Genomic DNA, 26,855 nt, shown 5'->3' with positions numbered 1-26,855 from the left:
ATACACGGTTACCAATGTTCACCTCAACTGTTTGGAGATTCAGAAAATATAATTTGAACAAAATGAATGTAATATCTTGGTGATTTCTTTAACTTGTATGAAAGACCTTTGGAATAGACTGTAGTGAAATTCTGACTGAGCTTAGCAGCTGTTTCTTTTAAGGGCTGGGAACAAAAATTACATAGATAATGTCACTTTAGTGACAGAAGCAAGTGCCTTGCATACAATAGTTATGAATATGCATCAAAATATATCAATATAACAAAAACATTCATGTTCTCTGGAGAAAGCCTCTAGGTAATAACTTACAGTGTTTTACAGACTCTACTCTGACTCACTAAGCGGAAGCAAAAGACATACAACAGCTTTTCTCATGAGCCCAACCTAACCCATGACAATGTGCAAAATGCACGTTAAAAAAATCATTAAAAGCTTTCAGTCAAAGAAGACAAGTGATTCACGGTGGCAGGAAAATGTCTCTTATCATGTCCTGTTGATTATGCTTCCTCTGAAGGTTCTAAGAGGGCAGTGGATTCTCAATTTCACCAGAGCCTGCTGAACCTCTGTGGAGTAATTGCAAGTACTCATGAGTCTGTACATTGCTTTGGTTTTAGTTCTCATATATTCTAGCTGGACTTGATGTATGTTGACATAAATTGGTCGATTTTGCTCTCAGTTAATTGCCTTCATTGCAAACATAAAAAAGCATAAACCCATATTCAGATTTTTCAAGCATTTTCCTAAACACCACCTATTACAAATCATTCTGGTCAGAAACACAAGGCTATGTCATTAAATTAACTGCAAATGTTAATATCATGACAAAGTTTTAAATGCTTCTCATTCATGAAAACTAAGGAAAGGAAACAGGATTTTCTGATATCCTAAAAAATTGTAAAAGACTGGAGATAAGAAAGAAACAAACCAGGTGTTCTCCTAATACACTCAACTTTTTGTTCACATTCTTAAACATTATTTTTTCAAGGTGATAGGGCCAAAAAAAACGGAGTGAAACTGATTGACTGGGAGTGGAAAAGGAAGAAAGGAAATCTGGACAGCTATTGCATGCAATAGGACATCATCTGTTAGATGCCAGAAACTATTGTTTCCGTAGAAGGCAAAGGCAGGATGTCTGAAATCCTGGACCAAATGTGATTCCGCTATCTTTTGTCAAGGGAAGCAATTACAATGTGCATTTTTATTGAGAATTGTGTATTTGTTTTAATTAGCACATAAATATATCTATTAAAGTAGGAACTATCTGGATGATTTAGGCATGAGTGTCAAGTGTAATGCTCTTTTTAAAGATAACCATGAAAATTTCCTTAAGGTTGCTAAATGTAATGTAGTTTTAGTGGGTTGGCTGCTTGCTTGTTTGCTGGTTTTGTTTTTGTTTGTTTAGTTGTTTGGTTGTTTTTTTTTTTTTTTTTTTAATTATTATTATTTTTTAGGTGGCATTGATTTGGAAATTCAAGATCTAATATTTTAGCAGCACTACACCATTGATTTTAGTGTGAAGTTACAACATTGAGAATACAAGCACGTTATGATCTCACCTCCATAGTTGCTTTGTCAATGGGGAAGAGAAAGGTACAGAGACCTGAAAAGAATAGAATAGATCTGAATATAAATTCTATTCTAAACTCTCTCATGCAGAGCTGCTACTATGTGTATGTATACTGCACCATGAGTTATGCATACAACAATATAAGATTTAACTTGTACTATAATATAAAATCAAGATGGAATTTGGGAATGGAAAAAATGTATGTTTTTAATATTGTGCTAAGAACAGTAACACACACAGAATTTTGTTTAAAATTATAAAATTACAGATGATAGTTTATAATTTTCAAGACACGTTCATATGTATTTCAAGCCTTCTTCATCCAAATATTCCTGTTATTGTGCTCAACATTTTAACATTTGCTCTTTATCCACAATAAACTGGATGTACATTACAAATACTGACTGATTTAAGCAGGAAAGATTACTTCACAGGACTTGCTTCCTGTTTCAGGAAAAGATTTACCATAGACTAATAAAATAAAACAATGATGCAAGTCTGCAACTCTATTTGACATGGTAGCAGGCTGGAAATTAAATCCAGAACAGGGCAATGAAGATTACAGTTTGAAGAAAATGTCTGTACCAAGCCACTTCAGGAGCTGTATTTCCTGATTTAGTATTTATGATTACAGGAATTTTTGCTATAGCCAGTACTGAATGGTTATTCACAGCAATGGCATCAGAGACTTCTGCTGTGCTGGTCTGGATTTGGGAAATCCATCTTAGTAGAACTTCGGTTGTAGAATTTCTGTTGGGTTTTACGAACTGTCTGAAACTTTATATCATCTGGCTATCTGTTATTTTATACTTACTGCACTCTCCTCATAAGACAAGGGAATGCTGACTGGGGCTGGGGTAGGAGAACAGACTATCAAGACTGATCGCCATTTGAATTACTGAGCCCTAAAATGGATATGCTAAAAGTGGCCAACCAAGAGAAAAAAAGGAGAGATGAAGAAGAGAAGAAGGGGAAAGAGAAGAAGAAAGGGAAGAGAGGAGGGGAGGAAAGAGGAGAGGAAAGAGAAGAGGAGAGGAAAGAGGAGAGGAGAGGAGAGGAGAGGAGAGGAGAGGAGAGGAGAGGAGAGGAGAGGAGAGGAGAGGAGAGGAGAGGAGAGGAGAGGAGAGGAGAGGAGAGGAGAGGAGAGGAGAGGAGAGGAGAGGAGAGGAGAGGAGAGGAGAGGAGAGGAGAGGAGAGGAGAGGAGAGGAGAGGATGAACTACTTTTTTTTTTTTTTTTTTTTGTTTTAAAAAAGAGAGAAAAATGGAACAACAGTAAATTCCTAGAAATGGTGAAAAAGGTCGCCTTTTGGGGGGTAATGGTATAGAAATTTTCTTTTTCTGGGGGAAAGAAGATGAAGATACAAGGATAAAAGGCAAAACATCATGTTTCACAAGCCAGGCTTGACGTTAGGGATTAATGAAGAAGAGTACTTAAAATACAGAAAGGAATGTATCCTAAACGCTAAGCAATGCTTGAAGTGTGAACTTTTTTTCAAGATTTGACTTAAAGGAGATACATACTCCCATCAAATTTGTAAATACCCTGGGTTGAAGAAGGGGGAGAGTAGTGGAAATAATAATAAATAAATAAATTAGAAAACAACAAAAACAAAATACCAAAACAACAACAATAACAAAGATTTAAAAAAAAAAAAAAGGAAAAAAAAAAAAGAAGAAGAAAATATACCCACCACTCTAACACAGACTTTCTAAATGTCAGCAGATTCCTGTTCACTCAAGCTGTCCTGTTGAGTTTTTTGTGTTTGGATGGCAAAGCTACACACAAGTTTTGATCAATAAAATTATACCCATAAGGTCTGTTAAGAGAACCCTGTGAGCCATCACCGTCCCCCAGCCAGTACCTCATTTGGCTGTATGCTGAAAGAAATACATGCTGTTGGAAAGGACTGAGCCAGTCCTGTGGTACCTCCAGGTCTATCCTTGCCTTCCAGAAGCTGGTTACTCTCTAGGATACATGCCAGGAATTAAGACTACAGTGGGGCTCATGAACACTGATACAACACTTTTAAAGAAATAGCAAAATACAGGGAGGAAAGAGTTGGCAAAGTTGGATGAAGTACATTAAGAATCCCAAAGAATTAGGGTTAAGATGAATGAGAGGCATTTAGCCTCACATGTATTTTTTTAATGGAAAAAAAAGAATGAACAGGAAAACTGGCATTTATCTTTCCACATTGTGTTATACGTAAGAATTCACAGAGATGGAGCTGATCTTCCACTCCTTCTCCTCAGCTTAGTAGGACAACTATGTAGGGAGATACCGCAGACATAGATTTCAGTACACAGCTGTGTGCAACTTATTAAATTTATCCACTTCTGAGTAATACAAGCTTTAAAAAGCATTGCAATATTTTTAGTGCTTAAAAGACCTAGACCCTGCTTTGGTTCAGACTTGGATAATTCAGAACGGGCTAAATGGAACTGTGCCATCTTAACAATAACAAAAAAAAAAAATAAAAAATCTGATTGTTTGGGTTGAGAAGAATCATGATAAATTTCAGCTTAACAGTTAATAAACTTTTTGGAAATATCTGAAAACATAAACTGACTGGAAGTGCTTTCCTTCAGAGTGTTGCTATCACAACACTATAATACAGGCATATATACAGTGAATATAGGCTTGGTGGGTAAGTAGATCATTCTAACTTTTGTTTTAATGTCATCATATTTCTATAGCTCTTTAGCAGATGTCTATGCATTTATTTTCTACCAAGTCTTGGTTTCCATAGCTTCTATTGGATCAAAGCTTTTCTGGCAATGACAAAACCAGCCCTGGTATATCTCCCACCCTCTTCTGAACATCAGTGACTTTTCTTTTAAAGGAAAACTAATTTCAAACACACAGCTATTGCATGAGAAACCTCATAAAAAAAAAAAAAAAAAAGTAATTTAAAACTTGTGTGCTAATATCATGCATATAATGAAGACAGAGAAAAATTATGAGCCATTAATCCAGGAAGCTGCAGAGGAGAAAGGATAGCTTTAAGGGTTGTGAATTATATAAAAGCTTGCAAAAACTCCAAATACAACACAAATCTTTATTCTGAGGAAAAAAAAATAATAAAAAAAAAAAGAACATATAAACAGCAACAATAAAATCACTTTGCTCTCAAGTGAATTAACAACTTTAAAACAGGATGTTAAATCGTATCTGCTACAAAACCTGTTTTTTAAAGTAACCAGATAATGGAAATTTCTCTGAGACTATGTGACTGGAAGCTGTTAAGGACTGGACATCCATTAAAAATGACTGAACTTCAGACTTTTAAATACTTCATATATCTGAAATAAAGCAGCTGCCCTAAGAGGAATTTAAATCTGAGCATAAGGATTTGTGAAATATACCACATTTCATCCAGTAATTGAGATTTGTAGTGACCTCTATTCCAAAAGCTCATAGTGTGCTTTCATTGCCTTAGAGGCAATAATTCCCCACTGTTATCACTAATAGTAGATGTGGGTCTACTAATGCCTTGTTACTTAGACAAAGTCTATCTTCAAAAGCCTGGCATGAAGAAGATTTATCAGTGGTTTTCCTCTCTGGATCCTCAAACAGTTTCATTAGCTCTGTTCAGTAGAGCTCTGAATTTCTGGTGAGCGTTAATCTTGATCTTGACCTTTTCAGTACATCAGTAAACTAGAAAAGCAGTGATGTTGCTTTAGTCTTTGGGGACATCTGCTGGGACTTACAGAGGTGAACATCTGCTGAGGAAATACCCTGAAGTAGCATCCCCAGTATCTTTTCCCAGTTCTTTAATCCCAACCTGACAGCTGAGTTGCCATCAGAGGGAGGACCACCACGTAGGATGGCAAGGAAGGAGGACAGCCTGCTCCCAAAACTCAGACAGGTACTGCAGCCCACAGACAGCCTTCTTGTCCTAAGTTCAGATGCTGGAAGAAGGATGCATTTGTGCAGCTAGACCTTTGAGCATAATGTTTCAGCAGGAATCATTTAGGAAAAGCACACCATGCTCCAACAGCCCTGGTGAGCATCAGCATTTAGCAGGGTGGTGCTACCTGGCCAGAGCATGCTAGTGACCTGGTACAACAACCAACTATGCAACCAACTGCCAGCTTAAGAGATTTACTGTCAGCTCTTAGAATAATGTATGCAGAAGAACAGAAAATGTTTCAAAATGTAGCTCCACACATTTCAACTTTGGGGCAATTTGGTCTGTGATCTAGGAACCTAAGGACAGAGACTGCAGCCAACAACTCTGAGTTTGAGTCCAAGCTCTGACTATCTGGGGGGGGTTATGCAATTCATCTAACTTTTCTGTCCAGGAATTTTTCCACCTCTGAAAGGGAAGGATGATACTTTTCAGTCACATTGGGACAGTCTTCTAGGTTCAGTGATGCATGAAGAGGATAAAGAGATTTTCCACTTACTCAGTTGGCAGTGAAACAGATTGGAAAAAAAAAAAAAAAAAAAAAAAGTGATTGAGACCCAAATTAAGAGACTCTGCAGTAGCAAATATGAGCAAAGAAGATAGTCTTTTTTTCTTTTCTTTTCTTTTCTTTTTTTAAGCAAATATCCTAAGGGAGAAATATTAATTGTGATTCCCACTTATTTTTGGAAAGGAAAAAAGGGAAGGGAAGGGAAGGGAAGGGAAGGGAAGGGAAGGGAAGGGAAGGGAAGGGAAGGGAAGGGAAGGGAAGGGAAGGGAAGGGAAGGGAAGGGAAGGGAAGGGAAGGGAAGGGAAGGGAAGGGAAGGGAAGGGAAGGGAAGGGAAGGGAAGGGAAGGGAAGGGAAGGGAAGGGAAGGGAAGGGAAAAGAGCAAGGTATGGGAAGGAAGATAAAGGGATAATAAGCAATAAGGCATGGAAAAATACCTAATTAACTAATTGTGCAACCAAAACTGTATAACATAGCCATTTTAAAAGCAGTTGTAAACTGTACCTCATCGGTTCAGTTTTTGTCTTTAAGTTACCACCTTCAGCTAAATGAATATAAGCAAGAGATGAATTGCTTCCACTCTGAGTACTCAGTGTACCTGTTGAAAACTGCCTCTTGTGCAGACAAGGACTGAGTCCCCTGTGTGTGTTTGACTGAGATTAGTCAGGACTGCATTTTGTACTACCTCTGAGGAATGTGGGATGATTCCTTTGCAAACGTTTATAAATTGAGCTGAAAACACAAAGAGCTACTATATAAGTGCTAAATATCTATCATCATAATTCCAGGGCATGCCAGAGCATGAAAATAGCAGACAGACCTCAGGAAAACAGTAAAGACAGGCTTGTAGTGCCAAGAGAAGCTGACCTGCTAATGCCACAAAGCAGTAACAACCTGAAAACCTGAATCTGGTAGGAGGGGAGTTCTTACGTTTCTGTTATCTTTCTGACCTTTTTTTTTTTTTTTTTCCCAGGCATTTTATCAGTGTTCATATTAGGCAGACCTGTGCTCTTTCAGAGAAAATAAAATTAAAGGGTCACCTCTTCACAGGCATCTCTTACATGTCCACACAGGGGCACATGGACAGGCAGGGAACATACCCTGTGACAGTCAGAGAACCTGTATCCAAACATAAGAATGAAAATCATAAGATGCATGGTGTGTAAGGTGAGATCCATCTCTTGCTGACTGTGAGCAGGGCTTCTTTTAGTGCAGAGGTGTGTTGGGCCCAAGTTGTCTGAGTGAGTGCAGAAGTGGGAAGGCTCTGTGATGAGTTATTGCATACCCAGTTCATTCAAACAGGTAAATTTATCACGGCACAGTGGCACTTGCAAAGTCGTTGTCACCTCTCTCCATTCCTTTTACCTGAATGTCTCAATGAATCTGAAGAAGTAGGCACCTTCTGCTCTTCTCACATTAAAGCACTGCTATCTGGGGGCAGAAGACAGCAAAGAAGTGGCACCTTGCCAGCATTATGTCATGCAATGGTGACTGATTTTGTGTTTGCAGTGTAAGTTCAGTTTCCGGATACAGTACACGTTGTTGGGAATGCCAAGACTCCCCCCTCTGTGCTAACAAGAACCACCTGCAACAAGGGAAAACCAGTCTCTCCTGTGTGCAGAAAGTTGTTTTTAAAAGCACATCACCTGGTTTACATCTCTTGGTGTCTTAGCATGTCTTTTGGTTTGCATCCCTTTCCTAGACAAGGGGAAGATAGAGAGAAGTCAATCACCTGTCGTGCAACACCGGTACCCTGAATAAAATTGTGCCTGCTGAATTTGGCACTTGGTGTGGGGTGAGAGCTATGGTGAATGCCAACAGCTTCATGGTGGGGATGGAGAGCCACACAGACTGCCAGAGAAATTTCTGCAGTCTACTTACTAATTCATCTGTTGCTTTTCCCAGAGAGTTTCAAACATGCCATAAATCCTGGCACAAACAAGAATTTGCTGATTTTAAGGAACTACAGCATGCACTAAAAAGAGATGGGTATTAATAACCAAGTGAAAATCAGCAAGGGCTACAGATTCTCCCTAGTAAAACTGGTAAGTTTACACTGACTTCCCTGTTGTCACCACTGGACTTCCACCAAAACCTGAGTTAATTTTAAATCACTGCTGAGTACAACTCTGCTATAAAGCAAGTACAGCATGCACATTTATTACATGCCTACTAATGAGCAAATCTCCAAGGATATTCTTCTGAATAAGCAATGAAAGAGGTGAACTCATTTTGGAGTGCTTGTGTGGCAGACACAGAGCTGGAAATCCCACAGGAGTGAGCAGGTTTACAGTACCTCCAAGGCTTTCTTGCTACACCTGACTGGGAACACCCAGTACTGATGGGAGTTGTTCTCCCATTGCATTTGGATTTTCCAGACAGTGCTATCAGGATGGCTACCAGTGAGAAACTCAGAACAGGCAAAAATGAAATTATTATTCAGTGTTGTAAAAAGATCAATTTTAAATGAAATCCTGAGCCAGATTCACTAAATAGGACCATTTCTTGGTCAGTCACTGTTGTGGTTTAACCCGGCTGGCAGCTAACTCTGTTCTAACTGAAACCAGGACAGTCACCTTGAGCAGTCTTTGATATAAATGACACTAGCCTGTTCTAGTGAAGTGAGACACTGAGAAAGAATGAAAGAATATTAAGGTATGTTAGGAACCAGTACTTCTTCCTCTTAGGAATGAGAAATAAATGTAATGGACAAGTTTATAAGACTTCCTATGAATTTTCCAGTATTCCTCAGTTTACTTTTATAACTTGTATTTTCAGCTCTTTAGCTGTGCTGTCATTAATTCAGATAACTATTTACCAGCCCTGGCTATAGGTGTTCTGCAGAGGATAGTATTGCTAATCCATCTATTTCACAGCAGGCTGTTGTTACTAGCTATAAATAAAACTAGACTTTCCTCACTAAGTTTATGCAACTTCACTTGCAATTCTATTCACCTTCCTTGATCGGTGAGGCAGGGGTTAGACAGCCCGTTCAAAGTCTCATGGGGAATTTGCACAATCCATGTGCAAAGGGATGAAAATCTTGCAATTTCTGGTGAGAAGAGACTGAAGAGAAGTACTGCTAATTTTATCTGTTGAAGTGAATGGAATCAAGGGAGGCAACACTGTTCATGTTCATAAATTGCATTCAACAAGTAATGAAACAGCATAAAGATGATGTTAATTAGATCACTGAATAAAAAATACAGTTTTAAAACCAGTTATTGAACTATGTGAAAATGAAGCTATAGTCCCCAGCCTTTTATCTGAGAATGCTGTTTGCAGTTTTAAAACCAGTCCACCTTTAAACACACTTTGGTCAGACTTTCCTATGGGGATCTCTTCTGAGAGGGGTCTGCATGTACTGGGCTCCTTGGTATCTTCAGGGGAGCAGAGGAGGTCAGCAGCCAAGAGGTAAGTTATATGTTAAGCTTGTTCTGCAGTCACAAAACCAAATGAGTAGAAAAGTAAATCAGACATGCTACAGAACTATTCCCTTGCTATGGTTTTGCACCCTTCACCTTCTTTAGAAGAAGGAAAATCTGTCATGAAAATTAAATGGGTTTTATGAAACAAAATGAGCTTTGTAGCTCACAGATTTTGTTATGTGTAAAGATGGGTGAACTCTGCTGTAAAATCTCCAAATCGGCAAAATTGCTGTGCCATTGTCAGGGTCCCTTTGCAATTCAATAGCTCAGCCTGCAGCTGAGCCAGGCAGCAATGCAGAGCTGCAGGACAGTGGAAGCTCTGAGTGGGACTGCCTCTAGCTGCAAGAGCACAGAGAGGACCAGGACTGCAGCACCTTTCACTGTGCAGTCAGAATTACTCCTGCATTGCTAATTAACAGAGAACCAGCATTTCTGTACAACTATTTCACTTTTTCCTATTCTGAACTACAATTTGGGTGGTTCATAATGAAAAGTGTTTCTGAAGGTGAATGGCAGAGTGGCAATCAACTTTTTACATGGAGATTTAGCCAAACATTGCACTTTTTTTTTTTTTTTTTTTTTTTTTTTTTTTTTTCAATGAGCTGTATTTTTACTTGGAGAAGAATAACTCATATTTTCCCAAGGATTTCCCATGGACACATGGTGAAAATTTTCTGTGAGTGGTAGACATCTGAAAGATTATAACAATTAACTTTATGGGAACAAATATAAGTGACTCCTCATAGCTGTCTTTATAAAAGACAGTGTTACTTGTCCCTTCTTTTTTCATGTTAATCAAAGGGGTTTGGGCTTTCATTGGGAGGGAGGGCAGATAAGAGGCAGGGCAGGCATAATGAAGACATAATACTGAGTTCTAGCATTTGGTTTCAAGTGCTTTAAGAGCAGCTTTTTTTTCCTAGTATTCTGCTTCTGCCTCCATCAGCAACTGACTGTTGAAATGGAAATGCTCAAGGTCAGAGAGAACTTTCCCACTTCCCTGGGACTCCCATCAAGTCCACTCATGCCATGTTATGCCTGTCTGTCTGGGTCCACAGGGAGAATGTAAAGCATCTTCACCTTCCAAAACACCCCCAGTTCTTACTTTTCCAGTAAATAAAAGTCTGAATTCAGAAATCCAGGGTAAGACTTGTGGGAAAATTACGTGCTTAATATTTTAAGACAAAGACCCTGGTCACCACACTGACTGAAACTGGGTTATGTGGTCTTCTTTACCAATGAAAAAGAAATTGCATTCACTGAAAACCTAGCTTAAAAAAATAAATAAATAATAAGCAACTCCAAAACAATTTCCCTAGACGATGTCTCAGATTTCAGGTCGAACTTACCTAAAAACCCTCTACATTAATTGGTCAACAGCAATATCAACAATTTTTCAGATTTTAAGATAAGATATAGTTTATCTTATGCATGTTTAAGATAGATTTCATTATAAATTGAAGCCATCAAGAACTTGATGTTACAAGATCTGTAACATCAACTGTTACAGATCTCCTCCTCCAAGCTTTCTTGTTCTTGTTCTGAGTTTTTCTTAATCCTGTTGTATTTCTCTGCTTTGTTGTAATGAACAGGCTCAGCTGTCCACTCATTGTTATCTGCCATGGTTGCTCATGAGATTAGAGTTTGGTTTTTGGAAATAAAGTTTGTGCAGCTGCGCTGCCTGTGAACAAGGACTTTTATATATGACCTTTTCCTAATGAAATCTGGTCAGCTTCAATTAGATCTGACAAAAAAGTAACAGTTTTCTCAATCATATGAAATTCTAAGCCCTTTTTCTTTTTGAAAAAAAATAGAGAGGAGACAAATGCTCCTACCAAAAGAAAGGCTAGTGAACATACCCATTCCACATTAAACAAAAGCAAGCACGTGGGATAGATTGTCTCAACTGTGGCAGTCTTTGAATATTTTTGGACACCAGATGTAGATTATTAGGTAGTTAATATGAAATTATATTATAATGACGACTATAAAGGTTCAGCTAATAGAAAATGGACTGTTTACTGTGTAGTACAGAAGTGTTTTCTAACATGATATTGAGAAACTTGCTTTGTAAGGTGTATAAAAACCTTTGATAAAACATCCTTTGCAGAATCACACAATTCAGAGCTGCACTTGCCCTGGGCTACCTCATAATTTAGAAAGTGATTACAGTAATAGCAAGGATGATTGCTGTCTTTTGTCAATAGTAATCTAAACTTGCATTTCTAAGCTGTTAACAGAATCATTCACTTCCTTTGCAAGATAATTAAAAATAAATAAATAAATACAGATAATGAAACTGAAGATAAAGCTCTAAGAAAGCACATAAACTAAAGCCTTCTAAGTGATATTAATAGTCTCCAAAGCTGTGGTGCATTACATAGCTAATATGAAATTCAGCTGCAAAACTCTCAAGAATAACATCGATTAGCTAAGTTTTGCAAGAGAGAAATCCTTGTTCTCAAACCCAAACTAATCAGTGACAAAAGCGGTGGCCAGCACGGCATGGTTTGGAACTCACTGCAAGTACAAAGTGTGCCTTTGCACACAGAGGAAGATGGAAATGGAACAAGGGCAGAACAGTGTCCTTGCACTGCACGTCTCCAGAGGTCTGTGCAATGGCAGTGGGTGTTGTAGTGCCATGATGGTAAGTGACTGAAAAAAATTCAGGCAGAGGGCACAAAAGCTGTACCAGCCAAAGGGCAGCTTAATATAAGATACATAAATGAACTTCAAACACTCTGTCTTACCAAAGCTTGTTACTAATCATCACCACAAATCCTATTTAAAAAGTCTCTCCTTGAAGAGATTTATAGGCACCCTTCAGAAGAAAATTTCCTGTTGAAAAGACGGCCTTAGATTAGACTTTCCCATTCAGATTGCAATGAAGCTATCAGCTGTGTAATTCCACATTCCCATCCACTTAAAGAAATTGTGAAGTAATATCCTACTGTCAAGTGTCTGTACTCGCTGTACTTCCAAGTTTGCCTCACTTCATAAGCGTGATGCCTTCCCACAGATGACACCATTTTTACTTAAACTATTTTGAACATTACTTGCCTGAAAACTACAAGCAATGTAAGACAGATCTAAAACTCTAAGAAAGCACATAGGTTTTAACTTGCATCTGGTTCCTGGATCTATAAACAACGCACTCTAAAACAAAGGTTTGGACAGGAATAACTTTACTAGCTCAGGATAAACTTCATACCACTGCACTGATCTTATTTCTTCATGTTGGCAAGGCCTTATCATTGCCCTAATTACATCCTTTTGCCAAAATAAACAACATCAGGAAGAAAGGAGGCAGCAATCTGAAAAATGGCAAACATTATTGCATATTTTTTCAGGCTGTGACACTGTGTACATAATTTCCGAAGTCATTTTAGCTTATTGACGTGTTTTTGTTAAATCAGGTGAAAAGAATTTTATGGCAGAAATATGATATTTTCTGAATTTTGTTTTAAATGGATACTTCTTGCTATTGTTTTCCCACCTCTGCAAATCACCAATTTGGCAATAGAGCAGCAAGGCAACACAGAAGGTAAATATTTTAAATGGGGTATAGAAAGAGTGTGAACATTTTATTTGTCAGAGGTGGGTTAGCATATAACCAGTATTAACTTAAGCAACTAGGTAACACCTAACTGAGGGGCCAATTTGGCCTTATTGACACCAGACCCCCTGAGCCACTTAGGACCACTCTTTACAAGGCAGTCAGGGCATTTCTTTGAATTACAGCTACTCACTTCTCCACTATGGACTGGTCTGCAGAAGAAAAGCTGTAAGCAGCAGAGGAAGCTTCATACAAGCTCACCAGTAGCGTGCCTATCCCTGACATATCAGCTATACTTCAAATTTTCAGTACCCTATGTATTCCTAAATCTGTAGACTCCACTGCATGCTGGATGGCATTTAAGTGTGTGTTTGTGCTTATGCCATTTCTGTATGTCCATAGCAGAACCAGAAAGTCACTATAGTAGATTTCAAACCTCGTAGAAGATCAGTGTCTTCATGTTTGATAACAGCAATATGGCAAATATGCAGGGATGTGTTATCACAATATCCTACTGCAGGGCAGTGGTGGTGGTAGTTTGCTTGCAGAATCCCAAAAGGTTCCAGGGCAAAACATCAAAGTCCACCAGAGGGGATATATTTCCCTAGTTTTATTTCAGACCACCCCCTTTCAAGAAAACTACATTTGTCTGGTGATACTGTTCAGTCACTTCTTACAGTCATGACTGCTGAATTTTGAGTTGAAGTGTTTTTAAAAAGAAGGAGCAGCACAAGCATGATGCAAACCTAAGCTGAAAAATATTAATAATAAAATATTGAGAATTTTCCAGCTTGTTTGGGTATAGTTTAACATCATCTAGCCTGAAATCAATTGATACAGTGGTGAGCTGAATGCACTAGTATTCAGAGACAACACGTTTTTTTGTGGAGCAGAAACAACTTGCACATTTCTTGCAAATTTGAGATCTCAAACCCAGAAATACCAATCTTAGCCTTATGCTCTGCAAAGAGAAAAAATATACACCGATAACCCAACAGCAGTAATTTTCATATCTGCCCTTGCATCTGAGGAGAGTTTAACCTAGGGGACAAGCCGTCAAAACTTCCCGGAGAAATAAAAGCCCTTTTTCTTTATGTTTCCTTTCCCCTTCTTTTACAGATAAAGGTCCACTTATAACAGCCCTAAAACTAAGGCATGCAAATACATGTACCTGTTGTAAAATTTTACATACAGTGAATATTTTTCAACTAAATAAGGAGAGTTCATTCAGGTGAGTAAGTATAAGAACAATCTTCTATTTTCCTTTTGGAAAAAAAAAAAAAAAAAAAAAAGACATTGAATAGCATGTTCTGGGTGAGAATAGCAGAGAAAAATAGGGAGAATCAGATTCTTTTCTCAGCATATAATTTACCAATGTAGGCCACCCACTGGTATCAATGGGAACTCTGAATACTTAGCTTCACTTTAAACCAAGATGGTAAATAAAATAGCAAGGTATTAAATTTCTTCTAAGATGAGAAATGCTAAAATATTTTTCTGTACCATTCCAGTATGTCTCTCACTTTTCACTCCTCTAGCCTCTGCTTTACATCCGAGTCCTACTCCAATAACTAAAAACCTTATTAGTAGCTTTTCTTACACTCAGATTTGCACCTCCAAGCATTGATAACACCTGTCATGATGCCCTTCAAACCCATCTCCCTAAAATCAGATCAAAGAAAATTGAACCACGAGTGAAGAAAGAACATAATCACCACACCTCCTGTCGAAGTCACTGTCAGTTTTTGTATGTTCCAATATGATTTCCTGTGTAATTTAGAACATCAGTTCTTCATGTTATATATATAAAAGACAGAATACACAACCGTACCATTTCAAGAGGAAGTTTACAATAAGATTAAATGATTTTCGCTTACAAAGACTAGCAAGACAAATAAAAGTTCCAAAGCCCAACACAAGAATTTTTTTTTTACCGACACTCTGAAGGTGCTTCAGTGAAGTAATAATTTTCTTGCAATCTTACTTTTCATTTCAAAAAATAGTGATGAAAATAAAGTGGTATATTTGCACTGAAAGAAATTTAATCATAAACTGTAGAATTTACAAAATTAACCTAATATACAAACTAAGCTTGAGACTAAATTAATTGAAAAGTAAAATAAGTTAAAATTTGTAACGAAAATACTAAAAAGAAGAAAAGAGCTTTTACAAATGATGCTTCTGAAGATTTTTATAGCAAAAATGTTGTGAAACATACTTCCTTGCCATGATAAAATTTTACTACTGTCTGGTGATAAAGCATTGTAAGATGATAACCTCATATTTGGATTAATAATAATTTCTGTTTCTTTTATTAATACACGGAGAAAGTAACAAAGATTTCAGGGAAGTTGTGAGTTGTTTAGCAACTCGGAACTACTAGAAATTATCCATTCTCCTCCATTGACCTCTAGGTGGCACAAAAGATCCTAAACGAAGTAGACCATTTCTGATTTTCCTGGTAATGCTATGCCCTCCAAAATCAGCCTCCTCCAGTCAGCAATTCCAATATCACAGAACACACATTTATTAATCTGTACAAGATAAAATGTCAAAATAACTGGTAAAGTACCAACTACTGTTGCTAAGCAGCTCATTTTTTGCTGCTTTTAATGAAGTACACCAAGATATGAATCATTAATTGATTCACCCCAGTACATCTGATACCTCTTCACTTTCAACTTATAATACTTATAAGGAGCAATAGGCTTACTAGAAATAAAAATAAGTTTTGTATTTAATTTAATCTAAGGAAACACTATACGACTATAAACACATACCATTAAAAAAATTTGCAGTCATAATCCAGCAGCAAAAAAATAAAATAAAATAGTAAGGAATAAAACACATCTATTACTTCATCTTCTTTTAGACGCCAGTATAAAAGCACATAAAAAAATTAAAGGGTCAGAAAAGTCACATCCATTCAATATTTACTGCAGCAGTAACTAGAAATTAACTTGCTTTTTGACCCAGAAGTGATGCAGCTTTTGGTATGAACATAAGATCAGCATGTTCTGCATGACCACAGAGAATTTTTATATTAACAGTCTAGTATTATGCACAGCAGATGAAGTACCACAGCAGCCCTCAGTCTCTGCACACAAGGATGGTGCCACACTTTCATTTTGCCTCAGTTAAGACACTACTACATTAGACCTCAGAATATTTCTTTTCCTATAACAAAAACATACATGCATACACTGCCTTTGCATCAATGCTGCCACTGGTTTCCTTTATCTCCTGTCTTAACCAAGTCCTTCTCACTCACATGCGAGCCTCAATAAAATAATAATACAAATAAAAACATACAAATAAAAATTCAAAAAATCACCTTCCCCTTCTAACCTTCCTTCTGTATCCAATTGCCCAGACAGGACTGTCACTGTTCTATCATCCAAAACATTCAGTCTGTTTTACTTCCACTCTTCAAAGACTGAACATGATGATTCCCAAAGTGACACAGAAATTTTGTCAAAGCATTATGTGGAAGACCATCTTCAACAACAGGCAATAACAGAACATTGCATCATTTGTCCACAACTAAACAAGAAAGGAATTTCTCTCACCTGGCATAGAAATCTTTTGGTGGAACAACCTCCTGGAAGAACTGTAGCTGGTACAGATAAAGTCCAATTATGTGCCCCGCACTGAATATAGCCATTAATACACACAGACAGCTGAATATCAGCGGATCAAATACTTGGCAAAAAGACCACCATGTACACAGGCCCAAAAATACAAGGAAATACACAGCAGAGGTCAAAGATGGCACCATCATACCTGTCAAAACAAAAATGTGAAGGGTTGGAAAAGTGTGGGAAACACCAGCATTTGGTTAATACTTAAGTCTGACAAGTGCATTATACAACTTAATCTAGTTAGTTGTATGCTAATTATTAGAATTAGCTCTTAAGATTGCTAGATTGCTATTAGCTGGGAGACTAAAAGGATCTTTTTTTTTTTCTTTTTTTTTTTTTCTTGATTCACTTAATCCATTCTTGATTCACTTAATCCGTAAACCTTTGGGCTTTGTACACAACCTTGCTTCAGACCTTGCTCCAAGATGAAGTCTTCTCTCACATTTGTAAAGATGTTTTGCAAAACATGGAGAAAACCAGAAATGTGGCTGCAAGGCCAACCAATGGAGACATTGCCTGAGAGCACTGGCATGTTGGATTTCAAAATGAACTGTAAGTATACGATGTTAAAATGGCACGACGGATGAACAGTAAAAAGCCTTGTCATATAAATCTTGAAGTATCTTGAGTTAATAAAAATGAAAAAAAAAAAAATACATATAGTGAAAATAAAAGCTATCTAGAAAATATTCAGTAGATTTTTTTATTCTTATAACTCATGGAAACTTGAAATTTGCATATGACAAGCAATCTGCTGTCGTACCTATGTATATTGATTTTGCTCTTACCCAAGTAGCAGAGTATTTAATTTGTTAAAATGTCTGATTGGTGAAGGAAATCTGATGTTCTGTGTGTATCCCACAAAGAAATGAGGAAGCAGGAAAGATATACACGTCCAGGAGTGGAAACCAGGAGAAAATGACATAGAGAGCTTACATGCAGCTTAGCAGCTTAGTGGGGTCACTGCAGTAACAGTACTGAAGCTAAGAGAACTATGTAGGGATGACTGCCCCCACTTGTTTTTAACTTCTTTACTAGTGCATCTGAATGCTGCCTTCCTTCAGGACAGATCTGCAGGCTCCCGGTGCCCCATGGCTCCGGTATGGCCACAGCTGCCTTTGCTGTGCTCCAGGGGGTCTCTCCCCGACAGACTTGTGACATGCCCGAATGGTAGCCCCAAACATTTCTGTCCCCAGCTTTCACAGAGCAGAGTCCTTGCAAGGCAGCAGGGGACAGAAAGGGTTTCAGAAGGCAGAGGGCTTCACTCTGGATTTTAATGGCAGAAATTGTCAAAAGCTGGCCACAAGCATGGGATGCTGGGCAAAATGTGTACCATAAGGATCCTTACTCATGGTAATTTTGTTTGAGTATGATTCTTGCAACCTTCTACATCATGCTTCAGACTACATCTTCAGCCTAGGGTGTTTGTTTCTGCTCTGGCGTATAATCTGCTGACTTTTCCATAGGCTTGCACTTTTAAAAGCATGACAGAACCACAGGGATCATCTATTCTGACTGTCTCCGTAATGCAGGATATAAAATTTTACCCAGTAATTTCTGCCTCAAACCTATAACTCTATATTTGCTTCCTTAAGAAAGATACTTTGTCTTAATTTAAACACTTTAGGAGAAGGAGAATATGCGATATCCATAAATAAGTTGTTTATACGGCAAATTACTTTGTCTGTGAAAAATTCAAAATTTATTTCCGGTTTCAAATTGTTTTAAATATTGAGTCACATTATAACTTCTGCTAGATTAAATGTCTGCCACAAATATGTAGGTTCTTTGTACCCGTATCAGTACTTGCAGACTGCAATCAAACCATCATTCATATATATATATATATATATATATAATTTTTTTTTTTCTTGGCACAGTGAACATGGAAGTATTTAACTAATTAAGCTTGAGGTCTCTCTTTGGAATATAGGCTTCCCAGACCTCAAGCCCTTTTTGTAACTTTCCTCTGAATACCTCCCAGTCCTCAGTGTGTTTTGGAATTATGCAGACAAGCTGCCCAATGCCACTCTGAGAAAATGCCTCCTACCACTTATGTGTGATACTTCTGCTTCATCTTCCACTGGTTATGTTTTGTTTATATTCATGCAACTTCAGAAAGACACTGAAATAATTTCCATTTGCGCATACCTGTCAGCCATTCTTTTTCATGGTATCTGTCTTCCCTGATGTCATTCTCCACTGTGATCCACATAGCCTATTTTTTCCCCTTTTTTTTTTATTACTTAGAATTTGGCTACATCTAGGGCTGTCAGATGAGTTTGCATTAGTGAAACAGCCTACCTTACTGAAAAATCCACATCAGTCCTGTCCTTGTCATCCAAAAAATTTTATACCACCTTTTTTTTTTAATATATATTTTAGCATACTTCTATGTTACTCATACACTTGCACTTATGCTTCATATGTAGGGATCCTGTTTAAACATCACATAGGCAGATAAACGCTAATTTACAACTGCAGGAACATATTTTCAATCAATTTACTACAACCGACAATAATTTTGTGTACTTCAGTTCTCTCTGTAGCTGATTATGTATTACTAAAGAAAATGTTATATACGCTGTTAATGTATCATATCAAAAAAGCTACTTTTAACAACCAACATTAAAATCACATCAAAAATCATTGTAAATTCTGCTACACACTTTTGTTATACACTGCATGGTTCACCTATTAATCATTTCTTTTCCTTTCCTTTCCTTTCTTCCTTCCTTCCTTCTTCCTTTCTTTCTCTCTCTCCTTCTCTCTCTTCCTCTCTTTTTTTTTTTTTTTTTTTTTAAGGCTATATGGATACGGTTCCTTTTTACACTTGGAACTGGCAGTACCAAATCTATAAATTCATGTTATTGTCATTTATAATATGCAACTATTCACCATTTGGTTATAACAGAAAACGTAAAAGTCACATGCAGAATGATAGGTCCACGTAGCAGTAGCATAAAAAAAAATAAAGCAATTCAGCATACTCCAGTGCCTGCCAAAAAGTTAATTTAAATAAAATCAGCAGCAATTTCTTTTCCCTTAAAAATTTCCATTGTTATTCCCGCAGGTGCCAAAGCGCTGAAAACTCATTTGTTAAATTAATAATCTAATGGGCTCTGGAGGAAATTTTTCAAATGCACCAACCTGCTGAACCAAGTAAAATTGTAACAACAACTTTTCCAGTGGTGGTTATCATGTTGCCAATAAACTCCCTCAGTTTGGATGCAAGGGAAGCAATTCTACGCAGCAATTTTAATTTCATCGTTTCCTCAAATTCTCCTTCAGCACCGTCTTCATCATCCAGATCTTCTTCATACATCAAAGCATCATCTGGCTCCAACTTTTCTCTTACAGCCTAAAAAAGGAGGGGAAAAAAAAAAAAAAAAAAAAAAAAAAGAGAGAGAGAGAGAGAGAGAGAGAGAATGCAAGAGAAAGAGACAGAAAGGGGTTTGACATTAAAAAAAAAAAAAAAAGATTAAAAATATTTAAAAATTAAGTCTTCTTATAATCTCTGACTATATGCAAGGAACAAGAGAAATATGAAAGATGTACTAAAGCTAGAGTTGTACATTGATGGCTCCCACTTCAGATCTGTATCAAGAGAAAAGGATGTTAAGAGTTGTCTCAGAAAGACTTCAGTCTTCCGACACACGCACAACTGGCTGCATGTTCATTTCCATATGAAATTTGATCTGGTTTGCTCAGCATTCTTTCCATCTTGCAATGTATAATCTCAAACTCTTCTTTGGATATAAGCTTCAGACACTAAGCCAAAGTGCCTTTCTGGTTGATGCTCCTAAGCTAACCTCACTTTTCAACCCTTTCTCAGACTTTTAACACAAAACCTGAGCATGAATGATCTGAGACAGAACAACAAGGGCTGAGATAAATGGTCAGATAGCTCATGGGTGACAGAAGGGCAGGTTGGGAGAGAAAAACTATGTCCAGCAGAGACTTGGGGAAAGAATGAGAAATGATGAGGTTGGCTGATGTTGGAAAAAAAAAAAAAAAAAAAAAAAAAAAAAGGAGAAAAAGTCAAAAGGAGAGAAGTAGTGAAAGCTTGAGTGATCTGCAACAGCTTAGCATGGGAAATGAGACCAGTGGCTTAGAACTGCACAATGGAAAAAGGAAAAGAAGGAAATGGGAAAAGGTCTCTCATACTTGAGTGGTTTGTTAGGATTTGGCAGTGGCCTTCACCATCAAGTCTCCATCGTATCTTGGAGACCAGAAGACATACAGAGCTCTTGAGTGATGCAGACTAAATCATCAACCTACTGTGAGAATCACCAGGATTAGCAGGAGGCCCACCCAGAGATACCATTTATGGAAATATTAGTCATTCACAGCGGCACAAAGGGGCACATATACATACATACATATGTATACATATATACATACGTATATATATATATATATATATATATATTTATATATATATATAAATGTAATAGTTTGAAGCCAGAATTTCACTCTGTAATACATCATAGCTTCTTTGGCACTAATCTGAATTTATATTAGCTAATGTTCTGGCCAAGCAGTATCTGTGTGTGTGAAAGTGAGAAAGAGAGATTATTGATATTTTTCATTAGAATAGCAATGTTATATTTATTGGTGACTTTTGGCAGCAAAAAATTCCACACTGACAGATAAGATTGCAGTAGGAATAGCTGAACTCTAAGCCTGCTTAACTCAACCAAATTCTTCAGTATCATTTTGTTATGTAGATTCCCAAAGGGAAAAAAAATCTCTCTGGGCTCCTTCATTTCACCTCTAAGCTTGGTGCCAACTTTCTCCTCCTACTTTGGAACATTAACAATGTTGTGAATGCCCAGAAAAAGCCCACTCATTCTCAAGAGCATCTATTTTACAGACAATGAAATATGTATTAAATGCAGTAGGGCTGATCTGGGAAATCTACCTTTCTCTTGGACATAACTAGCTATTTCACTAACTATATGTATTTCAGGACATGCAGCACAAAGAAGTTTACAGTCTGTTCATTGTTGCAGCTTCTTTCTGAGCTCCTGTTTAGACAGGAGCTACTTAAATAGTCAGAAACAATGGTGACAGGAGTCTGAACGATAGATGCTGATCTCAATTCTACTACAGCTGTTTCAATGAGAAGGGCAAAAGTAATAATCACTTCTGTTTAGGCTGTAATTACTAGATAAATCTGCTCCTCTCCTAGTCCTCTTATGCTCAGTCACGCTCCTCCTGGACTGGCTCTACTGCTCTGTGTCTTTAGCTTAATATTTTTCCAGTGAACAGTGAAACTTTCAACAGTGTTCACACCACAAACCAAAGAGAATCAGCGGGATTGCTGGGTATTTAGAAGTTATGAGACAACACTCCAGCTATACAAAGGTCTATGTACCTGTGTGAAGGAGACCATTGTTTCCTCAGCTAGAGCTTTCAACATCCTGAAGACAGTAAGCATTAAAACATATAATTACTTAAAATAACGTGAAAGGAATAATTTCAAAATAAGATATTCCAAGGGAGATTTTGAGGACAGGTATCTGTATGAATATCATGAACATGAAGACAAGAGTCTTCTCTATCAAGAGTCTTCTTCTATCACTGAACATGAAGACAAGAGTGATACATTTTCTACAGCTTAGAATGAATAGAGTTCTGTATAAATTGCTAAGATAGTACTTTACATATGCAGGAACAAGACATGAAAATCTGAAGAGTCACAAGAGAAAATAAAAATATATTATCCATATGGAAGTAGAAGTTCTTGAGGGAAAAATGTAACATTTAAAATATTTTCAAGTATAAATTGGAGGAAAAAATGCAATACTTTCAAGAACAAAATAAATACAAGGACAGAGAAGTAAGAAAATCACATAAAAACAGCCCAATGAAAGCTGGGACTTTAATGTTTACTGTCTTTTCCCCCTCATCGCAGGTGCCGAAAGCTGAATTTCACACCTCGCTGTCATCAGATTTTTTTTTTTGTTAGATTTTCCTATCATGATGAGAAGGATCATATATATATATATATATATATAAAATATATATATATATTTTTTTTTTACTTGACAAGACTAATCACTCTTGTTTCATTGATCAGAAGAACCTTTAGGCTACATTTTGTCTTAACAGTTCGACATTAATAATCTGGTACTGACACACATGAAACAGCATGGCCAAGGAAAAGCACTAGGAGGGAGACTACTTCACTCAGCTAGGATACTGATGAGAAGGAGATGATGGTCCAAACTTTCCATGAACTGAGGTATTTTAAGCATAGCTAAAAACTTGAAAGTTGACGAGTTTGGTGAGGCTGGCCTAGAGGCCCCCTGCCCCAGCAGGGCCACCCAGAGCAGGGTGCCCAGCACCACTGCCAGGCGGCTTCTGAAGGTCTCCATGAGGAGACCCCACAACCTCTCTGAGCAGCCTGTGCCAGTGCTCGGCCACCCGCACAGCACACAAGTGCGGCCTGGGGCTCAGAGCCTGTGCCTGCTTCTTCTTCTACAGTTACTGGGTACCACAAGAGGCAATGGGCACAAATTAGGGGGTTAGTTTCTGCTAACAAACTTGATCAGTTTCTGCATCTCTCTTTGCTATTCAGAAGTGCTTTTAAGGATGTCCTTACCTTTATTCTATCTTGTAGTGGTCTTATTCACGCCCTAGTCAATGACTATTTCAGTGAAAAGTCTTTGAGAGATAAACAACCATAGGTTTCACTTTTTGTATACAAGCATATCCCTTTGCAATTTGGTATCCAAGGTGAAGTGCAGTAGCCGGAAGGCCGTGTTCCTTTTCTGAAGTAGCTGAAAGGCCACGTTCCAGTGTATATCAAAAAGACAAACTTTAGATTCCCCTGGTTTCATATCCACCACCAACCAACTGGATTAGCTGCGACAGTTTTCCAGCTTTTCACATCAAACACTTCAAATTGCCAATGGCAGGCAAACAGTGAACAGCTTTTACATCCAGCATGGTGATAATGTGCCTGTTGTTTTAACACTTTCTGATGATTAAATAGCCATGCAAGTACACGCTCATCATAGAACACCATTACTTCAGTCAGACTGTTTTGCAAAGCTCTTTTTACTACGTGGATTAGTCCAAAGCTACAAACCCATGCTACATAGGCTACAGTTAGAAAAATACTTTTACTTCCATAATAAATTACTTATTATGCAATTACAGGATCCCTGTGGATGCTGATTAAATCAAATAAACTTCTTCATTCACGGAGTATAGAGCATTTGTGAAGTCATAAACATGTGTTTCCATGACCTTTGCTCTGCAGAGCAGGGCCCCAGGACTTTTTATAAACAGTCTAAATGCAGTTTAGGTTTTTCAGCAATCGTGTGCAAGTCCCAGGAGTATTTATTGTAAAACATTTTTTTAAACTGCCAAATTGAGATAGAGCACAGGCAGGGAAACAGTATCGCCTCTGTGGCAGCTACAGCAGCTACTATTGCAGCCAGGGCCAGAATGTCCATTAGCTACTTTGGGGGCTGGTTTATTAACATCAAACTTTTACATGTTTCATCTGGTACAGTATAAACACTGCTGCATAAAGATATCCTCTAGTCCCAGAGATATATTTACTAACAGGAAGCTCTAACTCCAACTAAAAGCCCATTCTTGCTTCAGAACATTCCTTGCTTTGTACCTGTGTTTACTGCTATTGTCTCTGTAAACACAATTTCACAAATTTGCTTTTTTATTGACTTTACAATTCTAGAAAGGAAAGGAATGCAATGATTCAAAAATCCAAATGAGCAACAAAATTTTAACTAACTAAGGATACGTAAGTCTCCCCAAATGAACACAAATTCTATGCCTGTGAATGCATTGCATTAATTATCAGCACCTTTCAAGCGTGTGCTGCTAAGCTCACAAGAGTAAGTTCTCATGAGAGTTCAGGTGCTTCCTCCCTCCAGTTGGCTGATAAATGCTGTACAAATAGCTTCTTTTGCAGTATTTTGACATTTCCTCCCAGCCAGTACCAGGAAATAAACAGAGAGGAGTGTGAAAATGAAAAATAAGCCTGAGAAAAATGTACAGCTAGGTGAACTTTGCCAACTTTTTTTTTTTTTTTTTTTTTTTTTTTTTTTTTTTAAGATGTTGCTTCCAGAACTTTTAACAAAGGTTAAATGGATTCTGCTGTGTCAGCTCAATTTATGTATATATTATGTGGGCATCTGAAAAGCTACAGAGAGTTGCAGTGATGAGCCTCATTATCCAAGCCAATGTTGAGATGACACTTTTTTTTTCCAGTGTGTGGATCACAGGCAGTAGAAATACGACCTGCAATTAGATTGTGTAGTAGTGTCCTCTTTCAGCTGCAATACAGTTAATTTTCTTCCTAGTAGCTGGTACAGTGCCACGTTTTGGATTTTTCATGAGAACGGTGTTGATAACAGAGGGATGTTTCAGTTGCTGCAGATCAGTGCTCGCACAGAGCCAAGGGCCTTTCTGCTCTTCATGCTGCCCTGCCAGACAGAAGGTTGGCGGTGCACCAGGAGCTGGGGGGGGGCACAGCCAGGACAGCTGCCCAGTCTGGCCAAGGGGATGTCCCACACTGTGTGTCACCATGCTGAAAAATAAAACCAAGGGTGGATTTGGCCAGGGAAGCTACCATTGCCTGGGGACTGGCTGGGCATCAGTTGTTGAGAGATGAGCAATCATGTTGTCCATCACTTGTCTTTTTTTTTTTTTTTTTTTTAATTATTATTATTTTTATTCTTATTATGCTGTCCTTGACATGAGTTCTCACACTTTTACCTCTTTTTGATTCTTTCCCCTATCCCACCGGAGGGGAGTGAGCAAATGGCTGCATGGTGCTGAGCTGCCTGCCAGGTTAAACCAACGCAGGCAGCAGTACCTGAGATGGCAGAAACCACGCATCCCAGCAGCACCCCAGGGCTGACAACCCCTTGCTCCCAAGGCAACCTGCCCGTCCTGTGGTTGCACTCTGCACAGGGCCTTTATGAGCGAGAGCCTGGAACAACCTCTGGAGGAGCAGGGCTGGAGCTCGCTGATTTAAGCACACTCATGCTGCCTCTGCATTACCATCAGGGCTGCAGAACTCACCCCAGGAAGCAGACGCTTTCTGGAGCCTGTTCCTTCCTGGGCCCCCTCCGCAGCAGCCTTACCTTGTAACTACTTTGTCACCTTTAGCTAGAGATCGTGTTTTTATTCTGTACCTGTGACAGAGCAGCATAGAAACACTTTATTAGACATCTTTTATAAGCCATTCAAGCTGTTACTATGACCAATCTTCTGGATTTCCCCTTCATTTAAAAAAAAAAATGTAACACATATTGAACTGCTGGGTTTAGGAATCACCTGAGACAAGCCATATGATTCAACCATGTTAGTGCCAGAAGAGCTATAGGAATAGACTCCCTCTCTACTATCACATGGTTTTAGTTCAATTTCCTTCACAGTGCCTAAGCTGGTGCACTAAGTTGAGATGGACCATATCAAAACATGGCTCAGTTCCTACTTTTAAGCTTGCTCAAAAAGCCTTTTTGTATCCAAAAAGCTCTTAAATATAAATTTTAAGAAATTAGATAGTTACAGGACTAGGAGGAATTCATTACCTAACTAGTAGTAGCAGCAGCAGCTCTAAATATACCCTAAAAATGCATATAGAAAAATTAATCAGAATAACATAATATTCTCTAGACAGACCCAACTATGAGTCTGGAAACAGAGATTTAAGTGCTATTTATTTTACCATCAAAGGAACTGCAAACCCTTATGGAATATAAATGACTGGAGGTTTAACCTGCCATTAATACTAAACCACACTAAGGTAATCATTTATTGAATTTCTAATTTTGCAAGAAAGTGGGGAACTCCACAGTCCTCCTAAAGCATCAACATGTGAGAATAGGAGCCTGCCTGCTTTTTCAACCACAGAATAGATACAAAAACTTTCATACTAATAATTTCCATGTCATTCAACTGGGGAATTGTAGAAATGGGGCTGCCCAGCAAGTGGATCTTCCTTAAGAAGAAGTGCTCATTTAGTGTCCAAAGCAAGCTCAGATGGGTCAACAGAACCTTCCCCTACACATGCATAGAGGAGGGAGGGCTGTGGACCACAAGCCCAGACAGAAGAAGAAAACCACTCTCAGGACTCTGCAGTCTATACTCAATCAGTACTTCACTGAATAACTTCAGGGAAAATAAATAAATCTGCTAAATGAGCAGAACTAATCAAATGTGAGACAACTGCAATAAGCATTTGTTAAGTAATAAGAGAGA

General features: G+C 38.0%; 1 protein-coding gene across 1 annotated transcript in view; it reads right to left on the bottom strand.

The window, feature by feature from the left end:
• Window positions 1-26,855, bottom strand: part of PIEZO2 (piezo type mechanosensitive ion channel component 2) — a gene marked incomplete at both ends in the record, with an annotated part of 307,245 nt that overhangs the window by 105,749 nt on the left and 174,641 nt on the right. Inside the window, 2 exons of the mRNA XM_084281658.1 lie at window positions 16,536-16,749; window positions 19,758-19,968. Of these exons, the coding sequence (XP_084137784.1) occupies window positions 16,536-16,749; window positions 19,758-19,968 (425 nt within the window). The remainder of the gene's footprint in view (window positions 1-16,535; window positions 16,750-19,757; window positions 19,969-26,855) is intronic.

The sequence above is a fragment of the Netta rufina genome, assembly GCF_964035555.1.
Source record: "Netta rufina genome assembly, chromosome: 2".
NCBI lineage: Eukaryota > Metazoa > Chordata > Aves > Anseriformes > Anatidae > Netta > Netta rufina.
Note: the sequence above shows the minus strand (reverse complement) of the source record. Positions and strands in the feature narration are given on the sequence as shown.